Raw genomic sequence first — 15,467 nt, forward strand, 5'->3', positions numbered from 1 at the left:
AAAGCATTACTGAAAGGGAAAAATAGAACCAGTCCGGCTTGTCATAAACACCCTGAATTTTATTAATTGACTGGCCTTCACTTGCAAATGAATTCATTTTACATGTGCTTGTCACAATCTTTCCAAGAAATGATTATCTACAGTGGTCACTTTATAGTTACGATTGCAAATAGCAAGTTCACTGTGCCTATGGTCTTGGACTATGTGCATGCGGTGACATTCATACCAGGAATCCGAGCAAATACAACGGAGAATGGAGCCACCGTAATTGGATCTGAGTGGCTTACATTTATCGGATCAAAGGAAGGAATGATGCCAGATGAGTCTGTGTTTAGAACTTGTCCATTGAGAAGCAGGACTTGGCTCTGTATATTTCCTTCTTGGGCGGTCAAGTGATACTCTTCTCTGATGTGCCCATCTTTAGATGACCCTCTCGACATTCTGGCAAATTTTGTCCTGTGATTCTGGCTCTCTTGTTTCAGAGACAGTGTTCCATTACTGGTTACATTTCCAGTTGAAACGTGAACTTGGACGGTTGTGTTACTATCAAGGTTGATCAGCAGCAAAGTGACACCAGGCTGTTGACATCAACAAACAGCAATATTAGCCAACTACATGGTTTATCCTCTGGTTTCAAGAGTAGAAGACGCTTACAGAGTTCCTTGAGCAATGAGCATAAGCGCGGATCTTATCCGTGCCCGAGAAGCTAGTTAATAAAACTTCGCTCCCCATCAACTTATGCCAAAGAAGAGCACTGCAGAGCACGAGTGAAGTATTGGCATCAGCTTGAACTTTTTATTAATTCATTCAATTTGTTTGTTCATTTAGCACGATAATATTGTCAATTAGACGAATCTGATTCTTCCACTTGTTTCTATTTCTCTTTTCAACTTTGGATTAGGACCGGCCTTTACACTGACCAAAGCTGGTTATTTCTTAGTTTACAGTCTCCTCTGGCAAAGCTATTCCATTACCACTTGACTAACAGTTATGCACTTTGTAGAATTAGAGTTTTAATTTTTTTCATGTGAAAGATATCATAAAGAGAAATAAGGCTATCAGGAAAGTGTCTTTCATCCCTTTCCTTTCATTCATGTAGGAGTTAGTTGAGTTGGATTATGGTTTTTAGCTAAAATCACATGACTAACCTACCTGTAGTAATCTGGGTTTGGTAGGAATGTTTGAGTGTCTAGCAAGCCATAGTTTCCGCCAATCAATGTCTGTCTGCAATATGTTTTTGTATTGTAAGTGGCCGCCATTCCCAGTTGGTCCAAGTACCTATACAACACAAGACGGCAAAAAATTTCTTAACTCGTGATCTCCTCATCAGAATCATCAACATAAGTAGTCGATGTATAAGAATCTTAGTTTACCAGAAACTAAACACAAAGGAATTAGTGACAAGGTTGCGGCCGCTATTATAAGCGCCCCCAGCTTCACCAACCCATGCAACTGCCGAAGTTCCAGAATTCTTCAGAAGAGTCTGAAGGCTGCTGAATGTTTGCAACTCACCGTCAAGATAAGAAGGATCAAGGATCTTCTGAATAAGGTGGTCATCGACTCCTACATAAATCAGTTGAACTTGATGAAGATGAAGCACAGTGTCTCAAAATAGTATAGTTCGACAAAGGTTTGATTCTGAAGTGGTATTACCTGGACCAAGGTTATAAATGTGGTGGGTGACAACTTGAAGAGTTTGACTTGTTTGATTTACAAAATCGGCGAACCAATTTGCATCAAAGAACCCCCCTGGTGCTAGGACTAGTGGCTTAACTTCAAAACCTGCATATATATCTTCCACTAGGCCTTGAAGGGTTTTTATATCTGATGCATACTGGTCGGCTGAAACTCTTGCTCCAACTCCATTTCCACTTAGTTCGTTGCCTAAACAGCAAAAAAAGCACAAATTTCAGAGACACAATATTTACAGATGAAAAAACACTTCGGGAAAACAGCGAGAGTAAAAAGTCTGGCGTATCTCTGTCATATCCTTATGCAGAGTAAATTCAATCGATGGCTCTATGGTAATATTTAAACTGGTGGAAACCGTATTTTTGTCACCTTTCCTGGTCCATGCCGAGACAAGAACATCTATGCTTACCAAGCTCCAAACCGAGGATAGAGTAGCCTTTATTGACAGTGTACCGAATGAGTGATTCAGCATTGCTGGAATTCCAGGGCCCGTTAACAGAACCATCTGAACCGATTGTCCTGCCGTACAACGCATTCAGCCCAAATGTGACAGCTGCCCTGTAATTGATATATATGCGGCACCATCGGTGCACTTAGACGTTAGGACACGAGGGGTTTCAAATGCCATTTGTGGGACAAATTGGGAGAAAAATCTTTGCTTTAGGCCTACCCTGTCTGCTTGCAAAAGGAGTTCAGCTCGTCCCATCGAGCCAAAGGTAAGCATCCTTGCGAGAAACCAAGGAATTCCGAGCTGTTCTTGGTGAAGATGTTGCAGGGTGTCTGATCACCCTGTATTTCATATACTACTTTATCTTGTAAGGTCCCTCCCATTCTAATCCGTAGTGGTGAAAAAGCTGCAATACAACGTGGAAACTAACTTCAATCTTCATGTACTGAGATGATGTGACAAGTTGAAAGTTGTTCAATGAGGATCAGCATCACATACCTTTTACAGCATTGATCAGAATTGGGTCTGTCAGATCCTGGTGAGAGAAAATCAATTTTGAGAAGCCAAGATTTGCAAAAACAAACTTATGATTAACAAGGAAAATGCTAATGCTTATGCGATGCTTGTCAAAAACTCAAATTAAGCTCCCTTTGATTACTTTTATCTTTTGGTGGCTTTGTGTGTGGGTGCAGAAATTGTCCAGCGCTAGACTCAAGTATCTGTGCATGATTTGAAGATCATCCAGAATCTCCCAATTCCACGTACCACACACACACCCAGAGGAGAGAGAAGAGAGGGAGAGTGAGAAAGACAGAGCATACCAAAGTGAGGAGGGTGGCTCTTCCCCAGCTGCAAGTGCCATAATCACATTTTTCAGGAGGCCACCAATCCAAAGTGGCACAGATGTAATCGTCATCCGTCTTAGCAATGGATGCTGTTCCATTGATGAACACAGTACCAGAAAGAACATCCCCGGAAGTTTCGGTACTCTGCGAGAGCGCTGAGCTGGAGTTGTGATGTACCCAGAACACCAGAACGCCCAACCCCACCAGAACAAGCAGAGAGGCCATCCCACAGTACATCTACACAATGGCTTGTACAGTCTTAGCCTCCATACGAATTCATTGATTGAGCAAGCATGAATGGTTTTATAACTATCTCCGCTTGGTAGCTGAAGAAGCTTTTGTGAGAAGCAAGATGTCAAAGGAGAGAAGAAGAAAGTTGAAACTTGAAAGCTGTGTTCTATGGAGGGTCCGCAGAGATATAGTAGTTTTCTTGATATATTATATTTCCTCTACTTGCAGGTCAACTGAATTGGTCACTTTCCTCCCACGAACCTCAATTTTTTATGAAGCTAGTACAACTGCCTTGTGATTGGTTAAGAAATATTTAAATATATTGCTGAATTATTTTGATGATGATGAACTAGTGGTGGAGTGCTGGTGCACATGATTGGTGTTGAGAAAACAGATGCGGTTTAGACCAAAGAAACGAAAGCTCCATGTGTGGAACAAGGAACCCAGAGCATTTGATTCCTTGAACTTTTTATAAATAATGCAGATTCGAGTAGCCAAGTGTCTTGGCATTGAAAGTGAGATCACTAGTAGGAAAGACATTTTGACAAAAACATTGAAGAGGGACCCATTGACTTAAGGTGGGATATGTGGGGGAGCCTGTGAAATAGAAAAGTCAGGGAATGAAATTTTTAGAATGCAAGGCATATTAAAAACCCCACACGTTCTTCCCTTACCAAAAAAAAAACCCCACACGTTCTTTAGTCTTTTTTGTTTTAAGTGCATGTATCCCCAGTTACATGTTCCCCTGAATGGATGTACATATAACAGTGCCCTATACGCGTTTTGTTTAATCAATTTATTAATCGGAAATCCAAGGAAAGGTCAAACTAGTGCTCCAAAATATGCCAAAGTTACTGATCTCAAGCAGAAAGCACACCTTTCAGAACATCCAACCTGGAAAGGTTTATCGTAACACACCCAAAGCAAGCTTTGAAAGACCCTTTCAATATTCGTGGATCGTGTTTATCTTGCTCATAGGCCTTCCTTTTCCAATTTGGAAAATTTGGACAGAACATATCACAATCAAAATCACTAGGGCGAACAATTTGTCGGTATGCTCTTTGAAGCAAACTGTCCAACGCAAGGTGGTCTCAATCTGAAAGAGAGGAAAAAGAACGAGCAAAGTGTGCTCAAGGCAAATGGACAACCCAGCATGATTGAAGGACATAAGTCTTGGGAAAAGTACCAAAAAAATTATAAACTTATTACATTGATATCAATTCAATCCTAAATCTTTTAATTGAACTAATTTAGTCTTATAAACTTTTTCATATTGGCATCAATTTAATCCATCCAGCCAATTTAGGTCGGAAATTGTTGACGTGGACGCAGGTCGTCCTGTGTGGCATATCGGCCGGCACTAACGTGAACATTTTTTTTATGATTTTTAAATACTTTTTTCGAATTTTTTTATTTTTTTCTTTCCTTTATCTTTTTTCTTTTTCCTTATTACCCTCGCCCAGTCGTTGGCCACCGGCGAGGGAGAGGGCTAAGACACCCTTGAATGCCACAGGCGAGGCCGGCAAGGCAAGGGTTAGGCGAGGGTCCCCTCGTTGAATTTGATGAGCGGCGGCCTCACCGGCCCACACCAAAGGCCGGTGAGGCCCCTGGTGATGGCGGCGAGGGGACCCTCATCTAGACCTCGCTAAGGTCCGTCGCTCACCTCTCCACAATCCACCGCCTACCACCACTAAATCTCCTCATCGAATCGGAGATAAGTCTATATGCAAACGACTTCTCTCTATTCGACTTCAGCTTGTCCGATCCAGTATTTGACTCTCTCTCTCTCTCTCTCTCTCTCTCTCTCTCTCTCTCTCTCTCTCTCTCTCTCTCTCTCTCTCTCTCTCTCTCTCTCTCTCTCTCTCTCTCTCTCTTCGATTTGCCTCCTACCTCTTTCACCCCTCGAAGTCATCGAGTTTCACTAGGCCTTGCCCTCACCTAGGCGCGGCTTAGCAAGGGCAACCCTCGCCCAGTTGAGGCCAGCCCTTGCCAGCCATGGTCTGTGGCTAATGGCCGGCCACCTGCAAGAGGAAAAGGGGAAAAAAGGAAATAAAAGAAAAAAATTCGAAAAAATTATTTAAAAATATATAAAAATGTCAACATCAATGCTGGCTATGCCACGTAGGACGGCTAGCATCTTGGTCATCAAATTCCTGCCTAAATTGGCCGGTTTGACTGAATTGGTACCAACGTGAAATTGTTTAGAACTAAATTGGTTTAATTAAAAGGTTAGAATTAAATTGATACCAAAGCAATAGATTTAGGACTTTTTTTTTCCTTTTATTCATAAGCCTTAAGCTGTAACTTTTTTCATAATTCTTTTTTAAATAGGAAACTGGGGCCCCATACTAACACAGGAAGGTTGCAACTTGGAATTACAATTTGTGTTCATCAGGTTCAAAGTGTGAATACCTCTAGATCCCAGGCGGCTTTGGTGTTAAGCATAAAACAACACATGTACACCGCATTTAATATTAATAAACATCGACGAAAGATGTCTTTGGGAGGGATAGTGCATTCAAATGGCAATTGTTAATTGCGCAGGTAGACAATAGAAATCATTACATCACGTTTGCCAATTTGCAATATACATTGAGAGAGAGAGAGAAATCATCCTTAGCTTCTTCCTAGACACGACACGCCAATCTGATTAGGTACTTAAAAGTCAGTCAGCCAGCCAACTTTACTAACTGGGGAAGGTTGGATTCATGTGGTTGTATTCATGTTCATCTCATGGCGACTTTTCTTGGGGAAATCGATCTGTTTGTCGGGATGGAAACATTGCTAGCACACCGGATGTGCATGTTCGTTAAAATAGCAAACGATTTAATATTTCCAGTGGCCGGTAAGATTTGGAAAATGGGTAGCAAGTTCTCAGAGCTAAATATGCCGTATAATTTATTGCACACGACACTGCCAGAACAAGCTATATGCAGTTTGACTTGCAATGCCAACATGGGACACATTTAAGTCACCAATTGGGAGTGCAGCCGGTCTTTACGAGTTGATACTACTAATTGTATGAGATGACATGCTAACCCAATGAAATGACAGCAATATGATCAGTGCACCTGTTTCCGAGGAATTCGGTGAAGATTGAACATTGGATGTAAATCATAGAAGTGGAACGGTTGAATTTGGGCTCTAGACTAGCGCCGGATGGTATGAACATCTCATTGGAGAAAGCAAGTTTAGCATTGGCAGTCTCTTTCTTATTTTTGGATCTTGTGGTGGGTATGGAGGGCTTAGGGACGCCAGAAAGAGTAGTCAGAATATTAGTTTGACAAATTTACAGATTCGGGAAGTGATTATGATGCAGATAGTGTCACGCCCCGAACCCCAATGGGCACGTGACGCCCCTTACCTGGTCGATGAGTGCGACGTCCCAGGAATGTCGCCGACCTCAAATAATCATCAGAGATTTACAACCACAGCGGATATTACAATTAATCCCTGACAATATAAAAATTGGGGAGGCATTAAGGGAGAATATACATATCCATATCTCATTTCCAAACTTATACCAAAATATTTACAATTACAAAGCCACTCCAACACTTACACGCCACCATATAAACAAGTGCCCGCCACACTACTACGGTCAGTAACAAAAAGGGTCTATGACCTGATCAACTTTCCATCCAAAAATGGTACTCACAAAAACCCATCCTCTAAACGGATATTACTTCCTACGCCCCTTACTAGGCGTCCATTCTGAATCCGATTCTTCGTCCTCTGAGTCGGAATCCCCTTGTATCGTCCCATCTACTGAGGGCTCCGAAACGTTCTGGTGGCGGCGGCGGAATATTCATCGCTCAGGCGGGGCATCTGAAATGGTTTGGTTTATACAACCATGAGACACTTCTCAATAAGTTGTAACCTAAACCCTACCTAGGCTATCACGTTATTCCAGACATAAATAAGCTCATAACCAATCAATCCACCACAAAACACACGAATACACATACGTGGACTCTCGACACATGCAGCCTGCACATTAGTCCACTATAAAAATTTATTTTGAAAACACAAGACATAACATACAAATTTTCCACAAATCATTCACCAACGAACATAACACGATTTCAATCCACTCAACATACGCCCATTCCACCTCCACTTTCTCATTCTTTCCATTCTCAATTCTCCTTTCCCATAATACTCGCCAGTGACCCGCGTAAACGTACACGCCTCAGATACACTGCGACCACTCATTACTTCCCACATCACTCGCCAGTGACCCGCGTAAACGTACACGCCTCAGGTACACTGCGACCAACACTCAGCCCGCACCAAATGCGACAGGCCTACATGATCGGAACCCGAGCTTATAATGCCTCGGTCCAATCCCGGTCTCACCCGAGCTGATCGTGCCTCGGACCGAACTCAATCATGCTCTTTCGAGCCTCAGCCCGTGCCAAATGCAACAGACCTACATGATCGTTGCCCGAGCTTATGATACTCGGCCAGATCCCAACTCACTTTCTCATGCCATTGCCTCAAATTCCGTGCACACTTGCACCCCACACTTCACCACATCACCATTTTCACACAAAAACACATTCTCGCGTAAAACAGTATTTTTCTTTGTTCAAATGCTTTCAAATCATTTTCAGCCCTTCACGGGATTTTCATAAAATTCCAAGAAGGACCTAACGGCACCAATTACGCGTCAAACGACTCACCACAGCACAGTGAACAGTACACCCACAGCTCGTGAACAGTAATTTCTGCACAGCTCGTGAACAGTAATTTCTGCACTCAAACCATAAAATCACACTTCCGACTCTTCACGATACTTACATAAAACTCCGAGCCGGACTCAACGGGACCATTCTCGTACCCAATAGCACACCACAGCACACTAAACCCCAATTCACAGCATTGATCGGCCCCAAATTTTCCACCAAAATCCTCGAAATTCAACCCTATGACCCGTAATTCAACTTAGCCCGCAAAATCACAACAACCCGTGTCTATCTAAACCCGAAACAACCCGATCTACTAGGCGAGGGTTTAGATCACAACTTACTTCATTCTAGACTCTCTCGGCTAGAACAAAAGCGGCGGTAAAACTTGAAATCCGACGAAGGCTTGCTGCGGCGGCGACAATCGGCGACGATCGGCGAGCGGCGGCTTGCGGCGGTGTCCACGGCGGCTAAGAGGGCCCACGGCCAGAGATGGAAAGAGAGAGAGAGTGTCACGGTTGGGTGGGGATGAGGCGGTGAGGACGGCGGCTTGGGTGCGGCGGCGGTCCGGCGGACGTACGGACGGCGGCTTGGGGCGCGGCGGTGAACGGCGGAGGGATAGGGAGAGTGATCGGTGGAGGGGGAGAGGTCTCACGGTGGAAAAAAAAAAAAGAAAAGGAACCGAATGGGAGGGGGGTTTCTACGGGGGAGAAAGAGAGGTCAATATGACTTAAATAGTGTCTTTGACCCAAGAAATATCTAAGGCAAAAATGACCAATATGCCCCTTGTCCTTAAAACTAATCCTTTATAAATCCTTAAGGTCAAAATCGTCACTTTCTCCATTTCTCATCCAAATCGAATTTTTCCGAAGAATTTAAGCGCACCAAAAAATGACACGTGTCACGTGCAACGTCGTCCTAACGTTCCGTCGTGACTTCCTAATTTTCCGGTGTCCAATTTGGGCAAAATTTCAATAATTAAATTCTATTAAACTTGATCCGAGGGGTACGATCGTTCGGTATAGTTTCGGAATCATTCGTCAAGTCGCTTCGTGGTCCAACGGAATCACCCGCGATCCACTATTAGGACGATGACGAACTAACCCCTAACTATCCTTGGATCGGCCAACAGTGGCTCAAAATATCACTTCCGCGATTTAATGGTCGAAATCCATTCACGATCGAATTTTCTCTGGTCGCACGAATTTAATTCCCCTATTAGCCTTTCCCTAATGGTTAGCATTCCCAGGAATGATCAGTTCCGGGCGAGAATTTACTGCGAGCACATCTCATAAAACTCAATTATTCAATAAATTCCAATTGGTGGAATTTCGGAATGTCACAATCTTCCCCTCTTATAAAATTTCGTCCTCGAAATTTTCAATCCAATTAACTACCAAACAGTTGGGGGTAATAACGTTGCATTTCTTCCTCTCCTTCCCAGGTCACACCTTCAGTCCCGTGGTGCTCCCAGATAGCCTTGACCGTCGGGATTGTCTTGTTCTTCAGGACTCGTTCATTCCGGTCCTCAATTTTTTTTTTTCCAAACACACAATAAACACAAAATGGCTATTTTTCTCTAACCAAACGACGTCAAATCGATTCCGGTCCTTCACGGAACTTTCTCACCATTAAATATCGGTTCTAAAAATCCAACTTGCGTCCCGAACTAGTCATCACAGCCCCATGAACAGTAATTCATAGCTTGTGAATAGTGATTCGCAGAATATGAACAGTAATTCGCAGCCCCTATTTTCTGAATTTCCAATAAATAATGCCCGAATTAAATCCCAAGACCCGCCATAAAATTTTCACTCCCCATTCACGTAATTCCGCACCTAATTCCATACTGATTTTGTCCGAAAATTACCCGTCAATACCCGAAGTCCTAAATCGGGTTTAGAGCGCGTCTTACCCGCGTTCTAGACTACCGCGGCTTTTTCTTAGTAGCGTCCATCCCAACAACCTTCTGTATCTCTGGGTCCATAACTTCAAATTTGGATTCTGAGTCTCGTACTTTCTCCAACAAAATCCACTCCTTGACCATCAAATGCGCGATGCTTGATTTCCAGCTCAACGCATCCGCAACTCGGTTTACCTTTCCGAGGTGATATAAAATATTACCATCTCAGTCTTTTACCATTTCCATCCCACGTCACTATCTCACATTCGACTCTTTCTGTGAGAATAAATACTTAAAGCTCTGATGGTCAGTATAAATTAGAAATCTCCCCGCATAAATAATGTCGCTAAATCTTCATGGCGAACACTATTGCGGCTATCTCCAAGTCGTGCGTCGGATAATTTAATTCTTGTGGTCTCAACTGTCTGAATGCATAGGCTACCACCCGCCCATGTTGCATCAATACACACTCTAATTCTTTCAACGACGCACCACCGTAAATTAATAGTGTCCGTACCTCGTTCTGAATGCCGTCTTCGGTATATCCTCCTTTCTAATTTTCAACTGATGATACCCCATTCTCAGATCAATCTTAGAGGACACTGAAGCTCCTTGTAACTGGTCAAACAAATCATCAATCCTCGGCAATTCTTGAGGAAACACATCGGGATATTCACACACTACCGCTATATCCTCAAGTCTTGGTTCTTCAGCCTTTGAATCCACTATTACAGCTAGAAATCCTTAACATCCCTCATATAACAATTTTGTCATTTTCACCGAGGATAACAACGGAATCGAGGGTCCTCCTCGACTTCCTACCCATTAAAATTTCCGAATATCCAACAGGATTAATTTGAATCACTCTGCTATGACAATCCATTACAGCCTTCTACTTAGACAATCGATCCATTCCTATTATCACCTCAAAGTCGTACATATCTAGAACCGCTAAATTGATCAATTCCTCCCTAATCCCAATCACAGTCTTATAGTTTGGACAACCAAACGAAATCAACATCCTATCATTCCAGTGAGTCGTCACACATAATACGATATCAAGTAATTGCGGTTCTAACTCAATCAAATCAATAAACTGTTTCGCTACGAAGGAATGCGATGCTCCAAGATCAAATAAAACATACACAGCATGGTTGCACAGAGAATCGTACCTGTGACAACCCCCGGTGCATTCTCAGCCTCTCGTCTAGCCATCGCATACACTCGTCCTTGCACTGGAGGCCTATTCTGATTCAGATTCGCTGTCTAGGCCGCTCCAGCTTGATTCTCATTCCGAGGTGGCGGCAAAGTAGGCGACCTATTCTGCCTGGGATTGGGACAATTTTTTATATGATGCCCAAATCCTCCACATCCAAAGCAAGCTCCACCCCTAGTTGGACAAGGTCCATTCCCGTGTCTACCTCCACAAATCCTACACGGACCATTCCCAATCCGAATTGGCTTTTCAATATTCCTTTTTGCTAGTGGAGTGAAACGCCTATTATCCACCATCGGCCTCTTCTCAGGATTACGATTATTCCAACCCTGGATAAACCTCGATCCAGATGCAGCGGCTCTATCCATTTGATCCCGCTCAAGAATCTGGGCCCTATCAAATATATGCTCGTACGTTCCCAAGTTTACTAATAACAATTGGCTGCGGATATCAGCCCTCAATCCATCCAGAAATCTTCGCGCCTTATCCTCAGGATGTTCCACCATTCTCGGCGCGAACTTAGATAATCTCGCGAATTCCGCCTCATACTGATCTACCGTCATCTGGCCCTGGTGGAGTCTCATAAAATCCGCGAGTTTTCTTTCTCTAGCACTAGCTGAAAAAATATTTCTCATAAAATTTCTCAGTAAAAACAGCCCAAGTTTTGGCAGTACCTTCAGGAAAAATCCTATCCTTGGTGGCTTTCCACCAATCATTCGCATTATCCTGTAGCTGATACACTGCCAAAGTCACCCTTTCGTGATCATTACACTCCAGCACCTCAAAAGCCTTCTCCAGTTCCTCTACCCATCTAGGTGCAGCCTCCGGGTACCTTTCCCAGAAAACTTAGGCGGTTTCAGCTTTATAAACTGCTCTACCAGTTGGTGCATAGGTCTATTAGCAACCGCTTGTCCCTGCCCTTGATGCTCATCATCATTAGCAACAACAGCGGCCTCGGCGGCCTCGGCAACTTGGGCAATCGGAGCAGCTCTTTCCTGAGTCTGCTGTTCTAACAGATTTTCAATTCGTTCCAACGTCCTCATAATGACTTCCATTCGAGGATCCTCAACGGGTCTAACTTCCACTCTAGGGTCCACTGCAGCACCAATATCCACTCTAGGATTCTCTACTGCTCTAGCACCCATTCCGAGGTCCTCGACAGTCCTAGCTCGAGCACGACCTCGACCTCTCGTTCCTCTTTCTGCGCCCCTTCTTGGGACTCTTCCTACGCCTCTTCCTTCACTGCTCATCGTCTCAATTCTATCACTCTACTACCTGCCGTAATTCCACTTAGGAATTAGCGATCTAAACCAACTAGATCAATCTAGTTCTAAACAGTGAATTAACGCAGTAATCCACTCAGCAGGTACTCAACTCAACACAACATTCAATTCAAGCAATCAATCATAACAGATAGTCTGGAATACGTGTAGCACTAGGTATATCTATGGCTCACTAAAGTCTCTCTCAATTCCTACCCCAAAATCTCTGTTCCTTATCACTCCAATTCGACCAATCTTAGATCGAGCTGACCGTGCTCTGATACCAATTCAAACGGGGATGTCACGCCCCGAACCCCGATGGGCACGTGACGCCCCTTACCTGGTCGATGAGTGCGACGTCCCAGGAATATCGCCGACCTCAAATAATCATCAGAGATTTACAACCACAGCGGATATTACAATTAATCCCTGACAATATAAAAATTGGGGAGGCATTAAGGGAGAATATACATATCCATATCTCATTTCCAAACTTATACCAAAATATTTACAATTACAAAGCCACTCCAACACTTACACGCCACCATATAAACAAGTGCCCGCCACACTACTACGGTCAGTAACAAAAAGGGTCTATGACCTGATCAACTTTCCATCCAAAAATGGTACTCACAAAAACCCATCCTCTAAACGGATATTACTTCCTACGCCCCTTACTAGGCGTCCATTCTGAATTCGATTCTTCGTCCTCTGAGTCGGAATCCCCTTGTATCGTCCCATCTACTGAGGGCTCCGAAACGTTCTGGTGGCGGCGGCGGAATATTCATCGCTCAGGCGGGGCATCTGAAATGGTTTGGTTTATACAACCATGAGATACTTCTCAATAAGTTGTAACCTAAACCCTACCTAGGCTATCACGTTATTCCAGACATAAATAAGCTCATAACCAATCAATCCACCACAAAACACACGAATACACATACGTGGACTCTCGACACATGCAGCCTGCACATTAGTCCACTATAAAAATTTATTTTGAAAACACAAGACACAACATACAAATTTTCCACAAATCATTCACCAACGAACATAACACGATTTCAATCCACTCAACATATGCCCATTCCACCTCCACTTTCTCATTCTTTCCATTCTCAATTCTCCTTTCCCATAATACTCGCCAGTGACCCGCGTAAACGTACACGCCTCAGGTACACTGCGACCACTCATTACTTCCCACATCACTCGCCAGTGACCCGCGTAAACGTACACGCCTCAGGTACACTGCGACCAACACTCAGCCCGCACCAAATGCGACAGGCCTACATGATCGGAACCCGAGCTTATAATGCCTCGGTCCAATCCCGGTCTCACCCGAGCTGATCGTGCCTCGGACCGAACTCAATCATGCTCTTTCGAGCCTCAGCCCGTGCCAAATGCAACAGACCTACATGATCGTTGCCCGAGCTTATGATACTCGGCCCGATCCCAACTCACTTTCTCATGCCATTGCCTCAAATTCCGTGCACACTTGCACCCCACACTTCACCACATCACCATTTTCACACAAAAACACATTCTCGCGTAAAACAGTATTTTTCTTTGTTCAAATGCTTTCAAATCATTTTCAGCCCTTCACGGGATTTTCATAAAATTCCAAGAAGGACCTAACGGCACCAATTACGCGTCAAACGACTCACCACAGCACAGTGAACAGTACACCCACAGCTCGTGAACAGTAATTTCTGCACAGCTCGTGAACAGTAATTTCTGCACTCAAACCATAAAATCACACTTCCGACTCTTCACGATACTTACATAAAACTCCGAGCCGGACTCAACGGGACCATTCTCGTACCCAATAGCACACCACAGCACACTAAACCCCAATTCACAGCATTGATCGGCCCCAAATTTTCCACCAAAATCCTCGAAATTCAACCCTATGACCCGTAATTCAACTTAGCCCGCAAAATCACAACAACCCGTGTCTATCTAAACCCGAAACAACCCGATCTACTAGGCGAGGGTTTAGATCACAACTTACTTCGTTCTAGACTCTCTCGGCTAGAACAAAATCGGCGGTAAAACTTGAAATCCGACGAAGGCTTGCGGCAGCGGCGACAATCGGCGACAATCGGCGAGCGGCGGCTTGCGGCGGTGTCCACGGCGGCTAAGAGGGCCCACGGCCAGAGATGGAAAGAGAGAGAGAGTGTCACGGTTGGGTGGGGATGAGGCGGTGAGGACGGTGGCTTGGGTGCGGCGGCGGTCCGGCGGACGTACGGACGGCGGCTTGGGGCGCGGCGGTGAACGGCGGAGGGATAGGGAGAGTGATCGGTGGAGGGGGAGAGGTCTCACGGTGGAAAAAAAAAAGAAAAGGAACCGAATGGGAGGGGGGTTTCTACGGGGGAGAAAGAGAGGTCAATATGACTTAAATAGTGTCTTTGACCCAAGAAATATCTAAGGTAAAAATGACCAATATGCCCCTTGTCCTTAAAACTAATCCTTTATAAATCCTTAAGGTCAAAATCGTCACTTTCTCCATTTCTCATCCAAATCGAATTTTTCCGAAGAATTTAAGCGCACCAAAAATTGACACGTGTCACGTGCAACGTCGTCCTAACGTTCCGTCGTGACTTCCTAATTTTCCGGTGTCCAATTTGGGCAAAATTTCAATAATTAAATTCTATTAAACGCAACTCGAGCGTTTCTCGAGCTAACGGGCGGCTTGCTGGGGAAATTCGTGAAATCAACTCATGACTGATACTAAATCGAGTCACGTTCAAGTCCGTTCGGTACGTGACGACCTCGGTTGTCATTAAAATCGCAAAGATCAATCACTTGATCCGAGGGGTAAGATCGTTCGGTATAATTTCGGAATCATTCGTCAAGTCGCTTCGTGGTCCAACGGAATCACCCGCGATCCACTATTAGGACGATGACGAACTAACCCCTAACTATCCTTGGATCGGCCAACAGTGGCTCAAAATATCACTTCCGCGATTTAATGGTCGAAATCCATTCACGATCGAATTTTCTCTAGTCGCGCGAATTTAATTCCCCTATTAGCCTTTCCCTAATGGTTAGCATTCCCAGGAATGATCAGTTCCGGGCGAGAATTTACTGCGAGCACATCTCATAAAACTCAATTATTCAATAAATTCCAATTTGTGGAATTTCGGAATGTCACAAATAGTGATCTGCTTATGTGTATGAGTGAT

The 15,467-nt window shown here is 44.0% G+C and overlaps 2 protein-coding genes across 2 annotated transcripts; both read right to left on the minus strand.

Moving 5' to 3' along the window:
- Positions 1-38: 38 nt before the first annotated feature.
- On the minus strand, positions 39-3,501 carry LOC115674404 (heparanase-like protein 3). Its single transcript, XM_030596791.2, has 9 exons — positions 2,962-3,501; positions 2,639-2,675; positions 2,363-2,546; positions 2,102-2,250; positions 1,654-1,884; positions 1,374-1,563; positions 1,153-1,278; positions 655-754; positions 39-578 (listed from the first exon to the last, which is right to left on the minus strand). The coding sequence occupies exons 1-9, from the start codon at positions 3,220-3,222 to the stop codon at positions 201-203; spliced, it is 1,656 nt and encodes a 551-aa protein (XP_030452651.1). The 5' UTR covers positions 3,223-3,501; the 3' UTR covers positions 39-200.
- A 7,572-nt stretch (positions 3,502-11,073) lies between these two features.
- On the minus strand, positions 11,074-12,168 carry LOC130137860 (uncharacterized). The gene is made up of 3 exons (XM_056310352.1): positions 11,942-12,168; positions 11,698-11,855; positions 11,074-11,639 (listed from the first exon to the last, which is right to left on the minus strand). The coding sequence occupies exons 1-3, from the start codon at positions 12,166-12,168 to the stop codon at positions 11,074-11,076; spliced, it is 951 nt and encodes a 316-aa protein (XP_056166327.1).
- Between the last annotated feature and the right edge of the window lie 3,299 nt (positions 12,169-15,467).

The sequence above is a fragment of the Syzygium oleosum genome, unplaced genomic scaffold (genome assembly GCF_021117445.2).
Source record: "Syzygium oleosum isolate NSW1041296 unplaced genomic scaffold, Sole_v2.1 Sole_v2.04, whole genome shotgun sequence".
NCBI lineage: Eukaryota > Viridiplantae > Streptophyta > Magnoliopsida > Myrtales > Myrtaceae > Syzygium > Syzygium oleosum.

Coding starts and splice junctions, on each gene's coding strand:
- LOC115674404 (XM_030596791.2), bottom strand. CDS start 3,222: ATGTACTGTGGGATGGCCTCTCTGCTTGTTCTGGTGGGGTTGGGCGTT. Junction 1,564..1,653: donor CATTTATAACCTTGGTCCAG/GTAATACCACTT, acceptor TGATTTATGTAG/GAGTCGATGACCACCTTATT. Junction 755..1,152: donor CCAAACCCAGATTACTACAG/GTAGGTTAGTCA, acceptor CGTGCTCTGCAG/TGCTCTTCTTTGGCATAAGT.
- LOC130137860 (XM_056310352.1), bottom strand. CDS start 12,168: ATGGGTGCTAGAGCAGTAGAGAATCCTAGAGTGGATATTGGTGCTGCA. Junction 11,856..11,941: donor AATGATGATGAGCATCAAGG/GCAGGGACAAGC, acceptor TTTCTGGGAAAG/GTACCCGGAGGCTGCACCTA. Junction 11,640..11,697: donor GGATAGGATTTTTCCTGAAG/GTACTGCCAAAA, acceptor ATATTTTTTCAG/CTAGTGCTAGAGAAAGAAAA.